This window comes from Galeopterus variegatus, unplaced genomic scaffold, assembly GCF_000696425.1.
Source record: "Galeopterus variegatus unplaced genomic scaffold, G_variegatus-3.0.2 Scaffold3400, whole genome shotgun sequence".
NCBI lineage: Eukaryota > Metazoa > Chordata > Mammalia > Dermoptera > Cynocephalidae > Galeopterus > Galeopterus variegatus.
In genome coordinates, this window is record NW_007729511.1 from 108,605 (window position 1) to 127,018 (window position 18,414).

Consider the following 18,414-nt stretch of genomic DNA (forward strand, 5'->3'; position numbering starts at 1 on the left):
ACTCCATTTCCAAGAAGTATTCATTTATTCACGTGTTTAAAAACAACTAGTGTGCAATGAAATACCAGCCTGAAGTAAGTTCCAAACATTTTATACCAGGCAGTGCTTCTTGTAGTGTGACCACTTCTTCCACTGATGTACTCTGTGGAAGAATTCTTTCCTTTTCTTTCACACAATCACTTTGCTTCATAGCATAAGATTGCAATGTACTGCAATCCAGTTTCAAGCTTTCACATTCTTCAATTATTTGTCGCTTTTCCACGTTTAGTTGTTCTTGTTCTCTCCTTAAAACATCTCTGTCATTTTCTGCAGAGGATAATTTTTCATTTATGTCTTTTATTTTATCCTCAAGTTCTTCAATTTTTTTTGTAGATTCCATTTTTTCAGTTTGTAGAACTTGAATAGTTTTTTGTACCTCATAGATTTTAGAGTGATCAGTTCCTGTAACTCCTGAGCCACCTAGAATATGGATAAAGTCAAGGATATCAAATATTAAGAATCAAGAAATAAATAGCTTGCTATTTACAACTAAGATTTAAGAGTTCAGAACTTGAAAAACTTAAAAAGAAAAATTAAATTACTGTAATAAACTAAGCATGTTTAAATAAATAAAAAGTTGGAAAAACACAGGATTTGAATCAACTACTAAAAAACCTACGTACCTGAATTTGAAAGAAAGTAAAATATGACCACCAAACAATGCAAAAAAAAAAAATCTATGAATTATAACTATTTACCACAAATGCAAAAGGACCTTGACCTTTCCATTTTTGCAAAATCTTGAAAGTAGTGGTGCCATAGCAAATTTCTGGCAGACAAGAAGAGCAAGTCATTTACTCATTCTTTAGAACTTAGTGCAAATTTATAGCAGTGTCCTGGTCTCAGAGTGCTAGAATTGTCATTTAAGTATGTCATCTAATATGTTAAATTAATAAAACTAATAACCTTCTTGTAACAGGTTTTTGAGTTCTTCAATTCGTTCTGCATAATAGCTTAATTCCTCTCGATACTGATGATGCATTTGTGTCAATTTCTGTTGATGTACATTCTGCAATACTGACATTTCATGTTGATGTTCATCAATTTCCTGACTTCGGTTCTGTTTAAGTTCCTTAAAAAACAAAAACAAAGTTAACCATGTTTATGATCAATAAATTTACCTAAGCTACTTATTTTACTGTTGTCTGAAAGTCCATTTTACTAAAAATAATTCTCTGAATATGTCAAGCCTGAAAAGAATTTAAACACAGGCCCCAAATTAGGACAATTCTGAAAGACTACACCCTTTCCCTTCTTAGGCCTTAAAAACAGTTTATCTACTTTTAAAGAGGGAACACCAGCAAGAAAACACTGAAACAAAAGATAAGCAAAAATATCTTTTCCTAATGACATATTCCACCAATACCAGCTATCAACCCTCTGACCAATCTGTATGTTATCCTACTATCACCATCCTCTCACTCAGCCTTTCTATCTACCAGTCTTGATGGGAATTCCAAATTGTCAACCAAGATGCCTTGCTACCAAAGTTGGGAAGACCAGTGTCTCTCCCAGGAACCTAGATCTTGAGCTGAGTCCTTGAAAGAGAGAAATTGGTTGCATGGGAAGCTTTATGATAGCTGCACCTTCAAGAAAGTGTCTGCTGTATTCCACTACCTAGATTCCTGGCACTGTCCCCACTCCTGTCCTCCCTGTGGCGAGAATACTCATCTCTTCCTCCAGTCCTATGGATGGACTACACCAGGTCCTTGCAGTAAATCCTCTTTTCCTTTACTTAGCTAGAGATAGTTTTTGCTGCTAACCAAGAATCCTAATCTATAAATTAGCTTCTACTTCCTGAGAAAATCAGTATAGGTATTCTTTAATCATATGCACTTATTTATGTGCCAGGACTGGGCTAACAGCTATATATTTTAACCTTTAATTAATTAATTAATTAATTAATTAAACCTCAAAACATTCCTACAAGGTAGGTATTATGATGACATCTACTTTACTGATGATGAAACAGAAGCCTGGAAAGGTTAAGTAACTTGCCCAAAGTAACACAGATGGTAAATAGCACAATGAACATTCAAACACAGGTCAGACTTTGGAATCCCCCCAAACAAGTTTTGTAATAATAATAAAAGCAGGAAGTTCCAGTCAAGATGGTGGAATAGACAGTCCCCAGCGTCACTCTCTCCCACAAATCAACCAATTTAGAACTATAAAAATGTAACGTCAGCCAAGCTGGGGCCACTGGAACTCAGCGGCAGAGGAGAAGAGACCTACGGAGTTCATGAAGGTGGGAGAAACCACGATGAGAGAAAGAAAAAACTGCTCTGAGATTTTCAGGTCATCGCTGCTTTAATGCTTAAGCTGCTGAGTGCATGGAGCAGGAGCCAGCAGAAGCCACAGCTGTGCCCTTCAGATGGAGTTACTTGGAGGCATCAGGGGAAAAGGGGGCCTTGGTGGCCCCCAGGACAGCAAGACCATTAATAGGGTTCCTGTGGACCCACACAGGAGTGAGGAGCTAGAACAGCTGAAAAACAGGAGCCATTCAGAGGCCAGTGAGTCATTGCAAGGGACCAGTGCACGGCTCGTCCCATGGGAAGTGTTTGAAGCATGGGTGGTGGGGGAGACAGACCCACCAGGAGAACACTGGGACACAGGAAGGACAGCCAATCAGCCCCCCAATCAGCACAGGACCACTCAGAGGAGACTGGTCGGGAATGCAGAATTGCAGGGGGTGCAGTTTGATGAAAAAACGCAGGCCCAGGTCAGAGTTTCTACACAACCCAGATGCACCAGGTCTCTGGAGAGCTGGAAGTACCTGTAAGGTCAACCATTAAACCCTGAGCTGCACAAAAATCCTTCCCTAGGGAAACAGCAGCAAAGCACCAATTTAGCTCAACCACGGAGTTCAAGTACTGGTTCCCACAGGAAGTTCCCCCATTTTAGAAGTAAGCAAAGGATGAAAAATTAGTTCTGGCCAAGGCACAGCACCGGTGTATTGGGGCATGCCTGGGGACGTGAGGCATGGAGATGGGGACAGGACCCCCACTCACACCCACTCATACAGCCAGTGCCTTGGGGCCAACCTGGGAACCCAAGACTTGGAGCCAGGAACTGGACCCCACTCCCACATCCAGGCCTGCCGCCAGCACCTCACAGCCCACTCAGGTACCTGAGGCATGGAGAAGAGGAACGGACCCCCCGCCCATGAACAGGCATACAGTGCCAGCACCTTGGGGCCCACCCAGGGACCCGGGATATGGAGTGGGGACCAGACCCCCTCCCACAACCAGGCACACAATGCCAGCTCCTCAGGGCCCACCCTGGGACCTGAGGCATGGAGTCGGGGACCCAAGGCATGAAGATGGGTACCAGACACTCCCCACAACCAGGCAAACCACCAGCACTAAGGAGCATGCCAAAAACATAACCTCCATGTGGGTGGCACACCACAGCCACTAAAATAACCATGGCTATTGCAAAAGCAGCTGGATGCCACAACCACCACACAGACCGTCTGCTGGCCCCTGGAGTGCACTGACACAAGGAGAGTCATCAACAGACATAAAGAAAGGAGGAGGATGTCTCTCTCCACAAAGCCCATTCCAGAGTGACAGAAGAACTGTCTGTTCTATGATAATATTGGGGGACCTGCTCACACCTGTCAGCACTGGACAGATCATCTAGGCAACAAATCAACAAAGTAACCATTAGTCTTTCAGAAGGAGAGAAGAAATCTAGGGTAATCAGAGGGGGAAGGGGGTGGGAGAGGGGGATGGAGAGAGATTGGACAAGGAGCATAAAGAATAATTACGAATTGTAACAATATATATTCTCGTAATATTGGTTTCAATAACATATCTCAATATTGAATCCCAAAAATATGTATAATCAATTTTGAGTCAATAAAAATTTTTTTAAAAATAATAATACTAATAAAAGCCAAAACTAAAAATTCTGTATCTGACAATAATTTAGACACTGAAAACAATTCATTGACACAATAAATATATGTAACTAAGAATTATCTTAAAAGAAATATAATAATTGACACAAAGTAGCAATAAAGTATTTTACAAATAAAGTAAAAATAATTATTTAAAATGCATAATATTAGCATTTTATTTTGTCAATAGCCTTTAATCTTACATCTTGAAACTTCAATAACCTTGGAATTCTGTTTTAATAAAGATAGTTTTATGAGATAACAGTTGAATGTAGACTTATGAAATATAAACTAACTAATAAATGTTCAAAATCAAATGATTTTGGATCCCTGTGGCCAGCCACACACAAATACACACACACAAAAAGATTTTCAAAAGAGATTTTTATATACCTTACTTGTCATAAAAAATAAAGAGGATACAAAATATTAAGAAAGAAACAAATATAATTTCATAACTGAGGCTTTTACTAACAGGCCTGAGGCACCCTCCAGAGGCTCACTGCCCAGGGCCATCACGGGAAGCTGCTTCCAGCACCAGCCCCCCGGCTGCTTTGGCTGCTGTGGCTGCCATAGCCATCGCTTAATTGGCCCTGGGTGTAGCTAGACCTGCAGGTTTAGAAAATACATGCTGGAAGCCTTGGCGGCATCTACATGGTGTTAGGTCTGCATGCTTGCAGAATGCTAGAGCTGTGGAGGTTTGGGAGTCTCCACCCCAATTTCAGAGGATGTATGGAAAAGTCTGGGTGCCCCAGGAAGAGATCTGTCATAGGAGTAGATTCACTGCAGTGAGTCTGCTAAAGCAATGCTAAGTGGAAATTTGGGGTCAGAGTTGCAGCAGAAAAACCCGAAAAGCTCCATGCCTACTGGAGCCAGGAGAGCGGGACCACCACGGAGGCCCTAGACCTGTGGAGCTACCAAAGTGGAACCCCAGCCTCGTAGAGCTGAAATGTGGCCTGCAACCAGGAAAGCCATAGGGGCAGAGCTTCCCAAGGACTTGGGGACACAACCCGCACACCAGCATGCAGAGGACACCGAACATAGAATCAAGGTATATCATTCACCAGCTATAAGATTTAATGACCTCCTGCTGGGTTTCGGACTTTTTTGGGACCTGTCACACCTTTCTTTTGGCCTATTTCTCCCTTTTGGAATGGGAATATGTACCCTTTGTTTGTCCCACCATTGTAGATAACTTGTTTTGAATTTCACAGATGGGACTTTGAACTTTGGACTTTTGAGTTGAAACAAGTTAAGACTTTGACGATGAAATGAATGTATTTGTATGTGAAAAGGACATGAGTTTTGGGGAGCCAGGAGTGGAATGTAGTGAACTGAATTACGTCCCCCCAAAACTCCCTGAAGCTTGAATTGTGTCCCCAAAGTTTTATGTATTAGAAACTTAGCCCACACTGTGACTGTTAAGAGGGTGGGAAATCCTATTATGGTAATAGAAAGGTGGAGCCTTGAGGAGGTGACTGGATTGTAGGACCATGCTGGAGGGAATGGATTAAAAATGGTGGTCAGGGATGTGGTTCTGAGGGCTTTAAAAAGAAGAGGAGAGTCTGTCTTTCTCTCTGCTCTCTCTGCTTCCACCATCTCGCAATGTGAGACCCCGGGTCACTGTCGCCACCATCAGATGGACTTTGGACTTCCCAGCCTCAGAAACTGTAAGCAATAAATTTCATTTTCTTTATAAATTACCCAGTTTCAAGTATTCTGTTATAGCAATACAAAACAGACTAATACAATACACTTATGCTATTAATAAGATTTTAGATGTATAATAACAACTGTGAATCAGCAATCTAACTTACCTTAATGATATTTTGCAGTTTGAAGATTTCTCTTTGATCAGAGCTATGTGTTCCTTGTGCTTTAGAAGTCTAGATCAGAAAAAGAGAATTAGAAAATAATTACACTGATTTTCTTTTTCAAATAGGAAGTTGCAAAGTAACTTTATTAACAGATACTTTTCAATAAAGGGGCATTTCTCAGACAGATTATGATTAATGAATGCCAAGCACCTTTTAAAGAACCTAGTACAATAGCAATACACAATAAATAAAAGGTATCATATTTGAGAATTTGTTAACTGATTGGAGAGACAATGGTTTTATAAAATAGCTAATGTTAAGAAGAAAAAATGATAGAATATTTTATTTAGCTTAACAAAATGCAAATATGAGGATAATTGACCAGCTTTTTAAAAGGAAATGTCTAAAATAGAAATTACCCAATATTAATGCTAATAATGATCCAAGTAAAAACCTTTTTTAAATGATGTTACCCAAAAGATCTCTACTCCAAGACAGAATAATTTTTGGTATGACAAGTAAATTAAATAACTTTTGGATTCTTCTCATTCAAAGCTGTATGTTGGTCATTTATGTTCATTAACATTTACTATATAGCATGTTAATAAACTAAAAGCTGCTCTAGGGCTGAAAGAAGGAACACAGTATACTGGAAAGAACACAGGTTTTGGAGTCAAAAGACGTTTTTGAATCATAACTTAATCACTGTGAAAATGGGTGTATTACTTTAATTTTTAGTTGCCTTATCTCCAAAGTAGAGGTAATAAATTTGTCACATAGTTATCAGGATAACATAATATGTATTGTGATAATAAATATGGAAGCATCTTGTAAAGTGTAATACAAATAATTTTTATTATGCCTTGCTAGAAAATTAAGCCTTGAAAGGTCCCAATTTATTTCACCTTTATATTTCAGCACAGATCTGTCATACAGTAAAACATTTAAGATATGCTAAAGTGAACATAACAAAAACCCATCACTTCCCTTTGAAATCTTACCTAAGCAGTGTTTCTTCAAATGTGTTCCTCAGATCATCAGAATCACCTGGGGTATTTATTTGTTTGAATGTACTTTCCAAGGCTACTAAATCAAAATCTCTGAAGACAGGCCAGGGAATCTACAATATCAAGTTCCCCAGGATATTCTTACAGATACAAAGTTTAAGAACTACTACGTTTTGGAGATAAGATGGGCAAACAAATCAGCCTTTCTAAGGTTTATTTTGGGTACTGGGATTGTCTAGCAACTTGAGAAAGAGATCATTTTAATTGGGATGATTTCTCCCTTTCATAACTAGATTAAATTCACAAAAAGATAGAAAAATAGTCTATTTAAATACTTTGTTTTTTTCTACACTCATAAAATTAAATCCAAATGAACAGTGCTCAGGTTTATTCCAAGTCTCATGTCTACTGACAAACTCCATTAACTCTAATATGTAAAAATATAGTGTTCCTTGGGAGAAAGTTTACAGCCCCAAATAGCAAGGATTTAATTTCTAATGCATGAGAAACAACACAAAATAGTTTAACTTATTTTATAATCCAATCACCAGATTTCACTTTACACATACCTAGAGCTAAAAGAAACCTAAGACACCATCTAAGCAAGCAGTATCAAACACAGTGCTTCAGACTCCTGATGTTTCCACCAGAGAAGCCTTCAGGGACTCCAGTGGAAAAGGTGCTGGTTCAATCAACAACAATTCAATTTTTATCTCTTTTAAGTCCTGGACTTGAAATTTTTTATTTTATTTTTTAAAAATGGATCTGTTTCTTTAAATTCTTTTTGGAAACTTTTTTCCAAATATTGTTCAGAAGGGAAAACTAAGGCTGAAAGAGAAAGACGACCTGACTGAAATCACTTAGAAAGAAAGTCATTGGCAGAATTAGAGTACAGATTTTCTATTTCCTAGCCCACAGCACTTTCTAATACCAAGAGCTCTCTATATATCTATTCATATAACATCAGTATTTTTACTCACTATTTTCAAAAACTCATGAAAATTTTAGCTACCTGAGCAATATGCCTCCAATGGCTAACTTCAGACTCGAGTCTTGAAACTTCATTTGACAATCTGTTTATTTCTTGTTGTAATGAAATAACATCTCCAAAGTCCATGTGATCATCACGGAAAGCTGAGGCATGATGACTGATTCCACAACTTAATGAAGATGCAGTGGTTGCTGGTAAACCACCAGCTCCTGAATGTACTGACTGAGTGGCTGACTGCAGTGTCAGCAACTGATCCTGTAGCGTAACCTGTCTTGCTTTATGGTAGCTGATTTCTACCTATATATTTATAATCCATGTTTTAGAGAAAGTACTTTAAAATAACCATATTAACCTTTTTATAAATTAATAATATTAAGAGGCATAATAATTTGTTTAAGATTATCAAATAATGGTACTGTTAACTGAACCCATGTCTTCTATAACATCCTATCCATAACATGGTTATTTAAAAAACAAACATGATCACCAGAGTGAAATCACAATTAATGTTTCAAATGGTATAAGATCAGAATTTCACTCACATGTTAACTAAAGCAATGAATTTCTCAGTTAAACGTGGGTTTGCTATCGTCTATGTATGGGGTACTATAGGTGATTTCTTAGGGTTCTGTTTGTGATTATCAAACCTTAAAATGATAAGAAAATGAAACCTGTGTCAGTTTATGTATTGGATACCAAGTCACAGCCTCAAAGAAATTATGAACACAGAATCTACCATAATGCCACATCCATTCGAAATGAAAGATTACTAAAAGCACAAGTGAGTAATCTAGAGAGAACTGTCAGAAGCCTTTTATGAAGAACTCAAACTAGTCCAAAAGACACTCTGCCACAAGTGAGGAAAATGTGATACTGAAAAAACAGCCAACAAGTAACAGTATTTCTACATGAGTAAAGTTAAGCAATTAGACAAAAACCAAACACATTTATGTCATATGTCATAACAAACAGGTTTTTCATATTAGAGACCCTTCCCTAAGGGAGATTCAGAGTAGTACACAAATTTCATTCATCTTCTCAAAAATGATATGAAATAAATTGCATTTTGGAGGAATATGAACATCACAATGAGGGCAGCAAATAGATTCAGAAAAGAGCAGTTTTATACAGTCACATATTAGCTTTCATCCTAGTAAAAAGTACTGAAATACACAGGTTTTTTTAGATGTGGCTATAACACAAAAAGTTGTCCTTATACAACAGACATTTATATCAAGTTGTAGAGTTACACAGTGCAAGCTCTAATAACAAAGACACATTTGCAAACTTGAATGCTTAATGTGCTCTCTAATATCAATAGTTAAGTAGAAAATAAAAAGCCAAAATTTCCCACAGCAGTGTTTTCAACTTTGGGGTAAGCATCAGAATCATCTATGGAGCTTTTGAAAATTACCAGTACCAGGGCCCCTTCCCAGTACACTAAATCTGCATCTCCTGGGGGCATAAGCATGTGCATTTTTAAGTGTCACTAATGGTTCAGCTGTAAAGCCCTGGGTAGGAACTACTATTCTGTTGTAATGTCTATAAGTCAGTGCTACTCAAAGTGTGGTCCATAGACTTATGCCATGAATGTATGCTACCAGTCCATAAATACAAAAATCAATGAGTAGGTTTTAAAGAGTTTAAAAGCAATTTGGCAGTAAGTGGGCTTGTAATTTTAATTTGAACTTGTATCTTTGCTTTTCTGTATTCATTTTATTTTTGAAGTAATTTATCTTTATTGTATTTTGAAATTATCAAATTCCCAATAGATTAAAAAATTAAGCTCTATTTTAAATTTTATATTTATCTTTAATGTGGTATACTTTTATTTTTAACCTTATCATGTCACTGAAGGTACTAGAAATCAATATATCTAAATTTAACACACCTAAATATGAAGTTATGGTAGACATGAACATTTAAATCAACAAACTGAAAAACACCCAAATGATCTGGCTAATAAAATGGTTAAATTCAACACAAGTATAAGTATTTATTGGACCCCACTTATGTACTAAACACTAAAGAGAAGTCAATAACAGTATGACACTTGGGGACACAGTCTACATTTTAAGGATTGGGGATAACAGTGGTTATATCATACAATATCTATTACCAGCAGTGCAAAGAAAAGATAAGCCAATTTCAAAACAACCACTTCAGTCAAACTAAAAGAAAACAAAAACATTTATAAAACAGTATAATTATATTTCATATTCTTTTTCCACGGAAAATCAAACTCATGCCAATACAACAAATAATAACACTTGTAATCAAAAGCATTTTAAAAAGTCATTAGAAATAACCACACTGATTTAAAACAACTTAAGAAAATATGACAAATTAAAGTTTCATAAAATCAGAAATTACAAGCAACAGATGCCTGAAGACATTTTACATAAAAACTTTTCTTCTTTTGGAAAGTAGAAATTAAAGTCCACAAAGGTCAGTGTATATAATATAAACTTAGTAGAAAAGCTGAGAAAGTTCTTGTTAAATTAGTATTATCAAAATAAGTCGGGAATTATTAAATTCAACATCCTTTCAATATTTTTATGGATCAAGATAGCTTGATTTATATTATAAGTCTTAAAAACCTTCCTAAATACATTACAGTAATGAATACGAAGTAACTGTAAAAATCTTTGCCTCTTTCTGTTGTAGTTGATTTCGGTAATTTGTAGATTGCTGCTTTATTTGAAGCTCTGAGGCTTCATGTTTGTCTTCCAGATCAGTACAAAGTTTTTTCAGTCTTTCATTCTAGAAAGCAAAGAAAAAGTATTTTCAACAAAAAGACTGTAAGTTATGTGCATGGCATTATGAAAAATATATTGCTTCATATAAAAAATGATGTAAAAATATAAAAGGTGTCAGACAGAATTATGGCCTTTAAAATATACTTTCAAATTACACAAATGCATAAGCATGTTTATACAGAATATGCCCAATTCTAAACCAAGGGGGGAAAATTAACATTTTGCTGAGTTTGATTTTCTGCTAAGAAAAGCCGCTGATTGATGTTTCTCCCATCTTTACATACCCAATGTCTAGCATATAACACATGTCTAGTAAATGAATGAATAGATTACCTGTTTGAGCTTCTGTTTTCTCCCCAAGCAGCAGAACTTTTTTAAGACATATTTTTAAAAAAGATTTCTGGCCGAATTACAGGTAGGAGGCTAAAGCCTCACATTACCTACTTGCCTTGTTTCCCAGACTCCCTGAGGCACCTCTGAAAAATCCAATTTAAAAATCACTACTGGGATTGTCTGAAAAACTACTGTTAAAAGTATGCAAAATAGTCAAAATATAATTCAGTGACTCTAGACATTACACATAGTCTTTTGTTTTAAGATGTTGGAAAACATGAAAAAAATTACTCAAATTTTATGTACATAAATATTATCTTAACCTATTATCACTCCTTGTCATGAACATAATATGAACATAATAAGAATATAATGGGACAAGAGAAATAAACATTAAAACTCTCTGCAAAAAAGAATTTAAAAGTTATTACAGATAATTTACTAAGCATTCTAATATATCTACACAGTTTAACAATGATGACTGAGAAAAAGGAGACTGACGGTGGGCAAGAAGCTGCCAGAAGATGATGACTTTTTCACCTTTGGGATGTCATCTGTTTTTCTCTTAGATTCTAGGAACTTCTGATGTCAGCAGCCATGAAAACTACGGTCTAGGAATATTTCATGAATTTCCAGTGAAAACGAATGGAGTAAATCAAAGGAATAATTACAACATCCACAAACCTTAGTTTGGGACTCTAGCCCCAGAAATCTAACACAGACCTCGGTTATCTTGAAGAAGTAGTAGTAAGACACAGGACCAATGGTCACACAGCTAATTACCTTCTATTCTACTGGCTGCTTTTGCATGATTTTCTGAGAGCTGTTAATATGAAAAACATACATAAATGAATAACACAATATACTGAAGTCAAAATCTGGCTATAAAAGTCCACTTTAGGCTTTTTAACACACACACAAAAACTGAGGTTATTTAATTGTGACTAATAACTAGAACTTTGAATTTGGTCAATACCTACTTGGTTGTCTGCCCTCATCTCCCTAATCATATGAGAGTCAGAAAGGTTGAGAAGACACATAAAGGACAGATTCTCCTTATCTGGCTGAACCTGTAATGTATTAAGAGTTGTCTGGGGTCATATTTTCTATCACAGGGAATACGTAGCAGAGGAGGCTGGGCTGAAAGGAAAAAGGAATAAATACACACGACGAAGAGAGAAGAATATAAATGAGAAAAAAAGACTCCTGATGGCCTCCATTTCCAGTTGCAGCCCCTTCCTAAAGTGTGCCTACATTTCTGCTCTTGGAGTCCAGAGACACTTATATTCTTAAAATATTTCATCCTGCTTAATGCTTGGTAAACTATCATGGTCCACTCGTACCAACTTTAATTTCTTTTTAAAGCAGTCCTATTTGTAAGAATTGATATTAATAACTATTACTCTTTCTTAAAGGTCTTCCAACAATCAAAAAATTTACCTACTTTTTAAAATAGAATAAAATTCATTCCACCTTGCAATTACCATAATGGTACATTGGATCCTCTCATAAATCTAAGAATAATCCATGGGATTGTAATGATCTTGTTTTTTCTGTATCCTGAAACATTTTGCTATTTTATTATCCTAGGATTTATTTTATCGTTATTTATCAACTATTCCCAACTATGCTGAAAAAGACTAAAATAATAAGAAAATGGAAGACTTACAGAATCAACTAGAAGAATCACGAAATAATAATAATAGTAATAGTGAAATAACCAGTTTTCTGTTCACATTGCCCTAAGTATGACATCATCTTTATAAAAGTAAACAGCAGTTTTGAGATATCTTTGGAGGGATTTTTTTTTTTTTGGCTTTCATTGAACACAGTTGAAATTCAGAATTTTTTGTTTTTCGACAAAGAAAAATAAACTGACGAAAACATTTCACAACCACTAGACAACTCTGAAGATGAATGCAAAGAGACAGAAAGCAGCACTCTAGAGTCTAATGGTGAAACTGACTAGAGGCAAAATCTCAAACAAGTCTTTAGATGGCAATATCAAAATGAAATTTTCTCAAACTCAAGAACTGATGAAAGAACAATATATTTCATTTTTTTTTCCTTTTTGTCTTTTTTTGTGTCCGGCAACGGATCGCAACCCTTGGTGTTGCTCCCACACCTCGCTCAGCCAGTGAGCGGGAACCGGTCTGTATGTGGGATCCGAACCCTCGGCGGGAGCGCCACTGTGCTCACAAGCGGCACACTGTAGCAGTGCGCCACCGGGCCGGCCCTGAACAATATATTTCTAAGAACAAAAAGGAAATATGATTTTCACATTAGCCATTCAATAAGAAAGTATTTTATTCTGCAATACTTTATGACAAGGACCTGAATCATCCCATTTTGCTAAATGAATATGTGACAGTATTCTTTCATTAAGTATAACATTTGTACTCCAACATTTACTTGATTCAGTTCATTCATGGACAAATGCTGAAGGCCGGTGTGTATACAAAGATGACTAGGAGGAAACAGATGATACAGAAATGAAAATAATTCAATGGATTGATCACTCTAATTGGTATTTGTAAATATAAGAATAAAAATACTTTTTAATTATGGAGCAAAGATGACAGCCATTGTCTGATCAACAAAATCATAAGGACTTTCTCCCACAAATCATCCAATCTACAACTATAAAAATGCAACAACAGCCAAGCTGGGGCCACTGGAGCTCAGGGGAAGAGGAGGAGAGACCTACGGAGTTCATGAAAGGGGAGAAGCCACAATGAGAGAAAGAAAAACTGCTTGGAGGATTTCAGGCCACAGCAGCCTTAAAGGCTGGAACTGCTGAGCACATGGAGCAGGAGCCGGTAGAAGCCACAGCAGTGCCCTTCAGATGGAGTTACTTGGAGGTGGCAGAGGAAAAGAGGGCCTTGGTGGCCCCCAGGACAACAAGACCACTAATAGGATTCCCATAAACCCACACAGGAGCAAGGAGCCAGAACAGCTGAAAAAGGGGAGCCGTTAAGAGGCCATTAATTCATCACATGAGACCCGTGCAGGACCCATCGCACATGAAGTGTGGTTGGGGGGGATGGGCCCACCAGGAGAAAACTGGGACACAGCAAGGACAGCCAATCAGACCCCCAGTCAGCACAGGACCACTCAGAGACTGGTCAGGAAAGCAGAATTGCATGGGGTGCAGTTTGATGACAAGATTCAGGCCCAGATCAGACCTTCTACACAATCCAGGTGCACTGGGTCTCTGGAGAGCCAGAAGTACCTATAAGGTCAACCATTAAACCCTGAGCTGCGCAAAAAGCCTTCCCTAGGGAAACAGCAGCAAAGCAGCAATTTAGTACAACTAGTCAAGTACTAGTTCCCACAGAAAGTTTGCCTGTTTTAGAAGTAAGCAAAGGACAAATATTAGTTCCTGCCCAGGAACACCACCACCGCCTTGGGACCATCAGGGGACCTGGGGAATGGAGCCAGAGACCAGACCCCTGTCCACAACCAGGCACACCGCCAGTGCCAAGGAACATGCCAAAAACATCACCTCCATGTGGGTGGCCCACCACAGCTACCGTGGTTGCTGCGAAAGTGGCTAGATGCCATAACCACCACATAGATGGTCCACCAGCCACTGGAGTGCATTGAAACAAGGAGAGTCACCAGCAGAGACCAAAAAAAAAAAAAAAAAAGAGGATGTCTCTCTTCACAAAGCCCATTCCAGAGTGAGAGAAGAAGCATCTGCTCTATGATAATATTAGGGGACCTGAACCCACCTGTCAGTATTGGACAGATCATCTGAGTAACCATTATTCTTTCAGAGGGAGAGAAGAAATCTAGGGTTATCAGTGGTGGGAGGGAGGAGGGAGGGGGGATAGGGAGAGATTGGACAAGAGGCATAAAGAACAAGTACAATTTGTAACAATACACATACTAGTAATATTGATTTGATCAACACAGAATCCCCAAAACATGTATAATCAATTATGATTAAATTTTTTAAAAAACCAGGAGCCACTAAAGTTTTCAAAACTGTCAGTTTTAATGACACAAGTCAAGAATTAGACTATGATTTAAAAAAATTTTTTTTTAAAGGGGGCAGCCCCGTGGCTCACTCAGGAGAGTGCAGCACTGGTATCGCTGAGGCCACGGGTTCGGATCCAATATAGGGAAAGCCAGTGCACTCACTGGCTGAGCGTGGTGTAGACCACACCATGCCAAGGGTTGCGATTCCCTTACAGGTCAAAAAAAAGAATTAGAAGTAATGATAACCTAAAATCTACTAGGGGAGTAGTTAAAATCTGGAACCAGTATTTACAAGATAGATAGAAACATTCTCATTTATGCTTAAGAGTTAACATGTACCATTGATATGTTTCAATAAAAAATTTAATTTTAAAAACCACAAAAAAAGAGTTAATAAGCAGTTAACTGAATTCGAAGAACACTGCCTATTTTGTGTGTATATGTTTCAAAACCAGAAAAATATGAAATAAAAATTTGGATTTGCTATATTTAAATTATTATTAAAATTTCTAATAAGGTTTTTCACCATTAGTTTATTCATACTTCTGTAAGTTACTTGTAAAATGACTTAATATAAAAATATTAAAATACTCTATTGGACCAAGACAGTAAATGTGATAACTGTTTTTCTTTGTATACAGAAGGTTAAGTTAGCTTACACTGGTTACTATTACTTGGAACTAAAGAATCCTAACTAATTCAGTCAGCTACACATATTAACATCTATAAGCAAATCTAATTTCCTTTGGAAAACCTCTGAAAAAAACACTGCCCTCTGTCTATATGAAAACTTACTAAATAAAATATTCAGCCATATCTACACCTTATCCTCTTACAGCAGTAAGTCTTGAGCAGATATACTGTACAGTCACATACGGGGTTAGGGTGTGAAGTGAGCACATAAGGCGAGAATTATGTATAGTCGAAACTATCTTAGAAAATAAGCCCTTGGGAAATCCAATCATCTCTTTTCCTCTAGTATTTGAGTAGCTTATGGTACTTTGAATAAACACCAAATGAGAAAGTTAGCTTGCAATTGGATGTGTTTTATCAAAAACAAATATTTCTAAACACTAGAATCATACTTACTATAGTCCAATGATAACACTATGAGAGGCACTAAAAGAACGGAGATCAACAGAAGGACAGAAGACTTCTTTCTCCCTTCTCAAGCTCAATACGGAGCAGACATTCATTGAGCGGGTTAACCTTATTTATTTTTTTCTCAAAATGTACACTGGTGAATTAACCAAAGCTAATGCTACCACACACACCTCTGCCCTTTAATTTTTCTGGGTGGACCTGGGTCAATGAGTGCTTTCTCAGGATTTCTTTAAGAACTGTGGGAATGATTTCCTATCTCAGCCGTACAAAGAAACTGTCACTGGAACACACCTACTTTACTTATTAGGTAATTACTAAGGTATTAGCTAAGATCTCTAAGTGCCACCAAACTGCCATCTTGCACTGAAGCAGAATACTGCTGTAGTTCTTCTTGAGAGGTCCCTCTACTTTCAAATTCCACAATCCCACCTGGATAACATAGACCAGAGTTCAACAATGCTAGTCAGTAAATATTTTCTTATAGCTAAATTCAATGTTCTCTTTTTACGGCCTTGGTTAAGGGGAAAACATGCTTACCACAGTCCTCTAAGAATATCTTTTGCTGAAACACAATTATTAAGTGTTCTCTCACTGTTCTTATCTCAAGGTTAATAGTTGAGTTTCTTTAGTCCTTTACAATAGAACCTACTTTTTTTTTTCTTTCTTTTTTTACTGGTAAGGGAATCGCAACCCTCTTCATGATGTTGTCTGCACCATGCTCAGCCAGTGAGCGCACCAGCCATCCCTATATAGGATCTGAACCCGCAACCTTGGTGCTCCCAGCACCGCACTCACCTGAGTGAGCCAGGTGGCCAGCCCTAGAAACTACTTTTAAATCCTTTCATTTTCTTTATGGCTTTCCTTTGAACTCTTTTCCAAGCTTTTCTCATCCCTATTAAGTACAATGTCCAGAACTAGTCACAACTAGACACTTGACCAATAATGAATAAAATGGTAAAATTAATTTGCTATACCTATATTCTTAACTACTTTGCATCCAAATATTATTGTTATTTTAATGTTTGGGAATTAAAAAGCTGTAAATTAAATAGAATGACAGTCTTCATATTATACTTAAAGTACTACTGCAATTTAACACACTCTTAGAACACAGTAAATCCTTGATAATGATAGATTTTTGTAACAGTCATTTCTATCTGGGCTGGCTGGTTAGCTCAGTTGGTTAGAGCAAGCTGTTGATAACACCAAGGTCAAGGGTTCGGATCCCCTTACTGCAAGGTCAAGAGTTCGGATCCCCTCACTGGCCAACCACAAAAAAAAAAGAAAGAAAGAAAGAAAGAAAAGAAAAGGAAAAAAGGAAAGAAAAGTCTAAGCTTAATCAGTCTTTAATTATCCTTACCTCTGATTTTGAGACTGCATGAATGGCCTCAATTTCCGTTCTCCTAGAATTAGGTAATTCTGTTACAAAAGAAATAGCATATACTGAATATCTGATCAACACATGAAGTATAAACAAGCATTTTAAGGAAAATATATTTCACTGGCTTTAAACAGAATAGTAGGCAGATATAAGAGCAAATTCAGATGTATACCACTTGATTTTCATCACAACTTTCCATTGCCGTTAATGTTGTTCATTATCATATGTCATTATTTTGCATGTGTCCTATACCTTAGGATGTCTACCTTTACTCCCTTGAAGTGCTCACTAAGTTTTGAAAACTGACACTCTTTCTCTGTTGACTTACCCTGTAATTTTAGATGAAACTTTTTCAACTGGGACTTAAGGCCTTATTTCTAACTTCTGCTTCTAATACTATCAAATAATTAATGACCTGTAAACAAAAAATGAAAATACACTAAAAGAACACTTATTTAAAGTAACATAGATATAACTTACTAAAAATAATAATGAGCTCAGTCTGGTTTTATACATTTACATTTAAAAGTAGAGTCAGAGCCCAGTAGTGCCAAAATAGCACCATTGATGCTGTCAGAAAACTATCATCCATAGAGTTATTTTTTCTAGGTATTAGTGTTTTTTCATTACTCACAGCACTTTAGTATTATAAAAATAATTTCTCTGGGGGCCGGCCCGGTGGCGCTCGAAGTGCGGCGGCGCTCCCGCCGAAGGTTCGGATCCCACATACAGACCGGTTCCCGCTCACTGGCTGAGCGAGGCACGGGAGCAACACCGAGGGTTGCGATCCCGTTGCCGGTCCTGGTCCGGTACGGGGGCGACACTGAGGGTTGCGATCCGTTGCCGGACACAGAAAAAGACAAAATAAAAAAATAAAAAAAATAAAAAAAATAAAAAATAATAATAATAATAATAATAATAATAATTTCTCTGAACTATAGTTTAAGTCAAAAGAAAATACAAGCAGCATGCAATAAATTATACTGACAAACACACCCTTGTTTTGAAAATCACAGGTAGGGTTGCTTCTCTGGTCGTTTATACATCTTGTTTGAAACTCTGGCTGTCTAATTGCTACCCTACCCTGAAGAAGAT

General features: G+C 37.1%; 1 protein-coding gene across 1 annotated transcript in view; it reads right to left on the reverse strand.

Moving 5' to 3' along the window:
• The window catches only part of TRIP11 (thyroid hormone receptor interactor 11), a 62,186-nt gene that overhangs the window by 40,858 nt on the left and 2,914 nt on the right, over positions 1-18,414 (reverse strand). Inside the window, 6 exon segments of the mRNA XM_008584891.1 lie at positions 97-459; positions 946-1,111; positions 5,761-5,829; positions 7,780-8,055; positions 10,411-10,521; positions 17,299-17,357. Of these exon segments, the coding sequence (XP_008583113.1) occupies positions 97-459; positions 946-1,111; positions 5,761-5,829; positions 7,780-8,055; positions 10,411-10,521; positions 17,299-17,357 (1,044 nt within the window).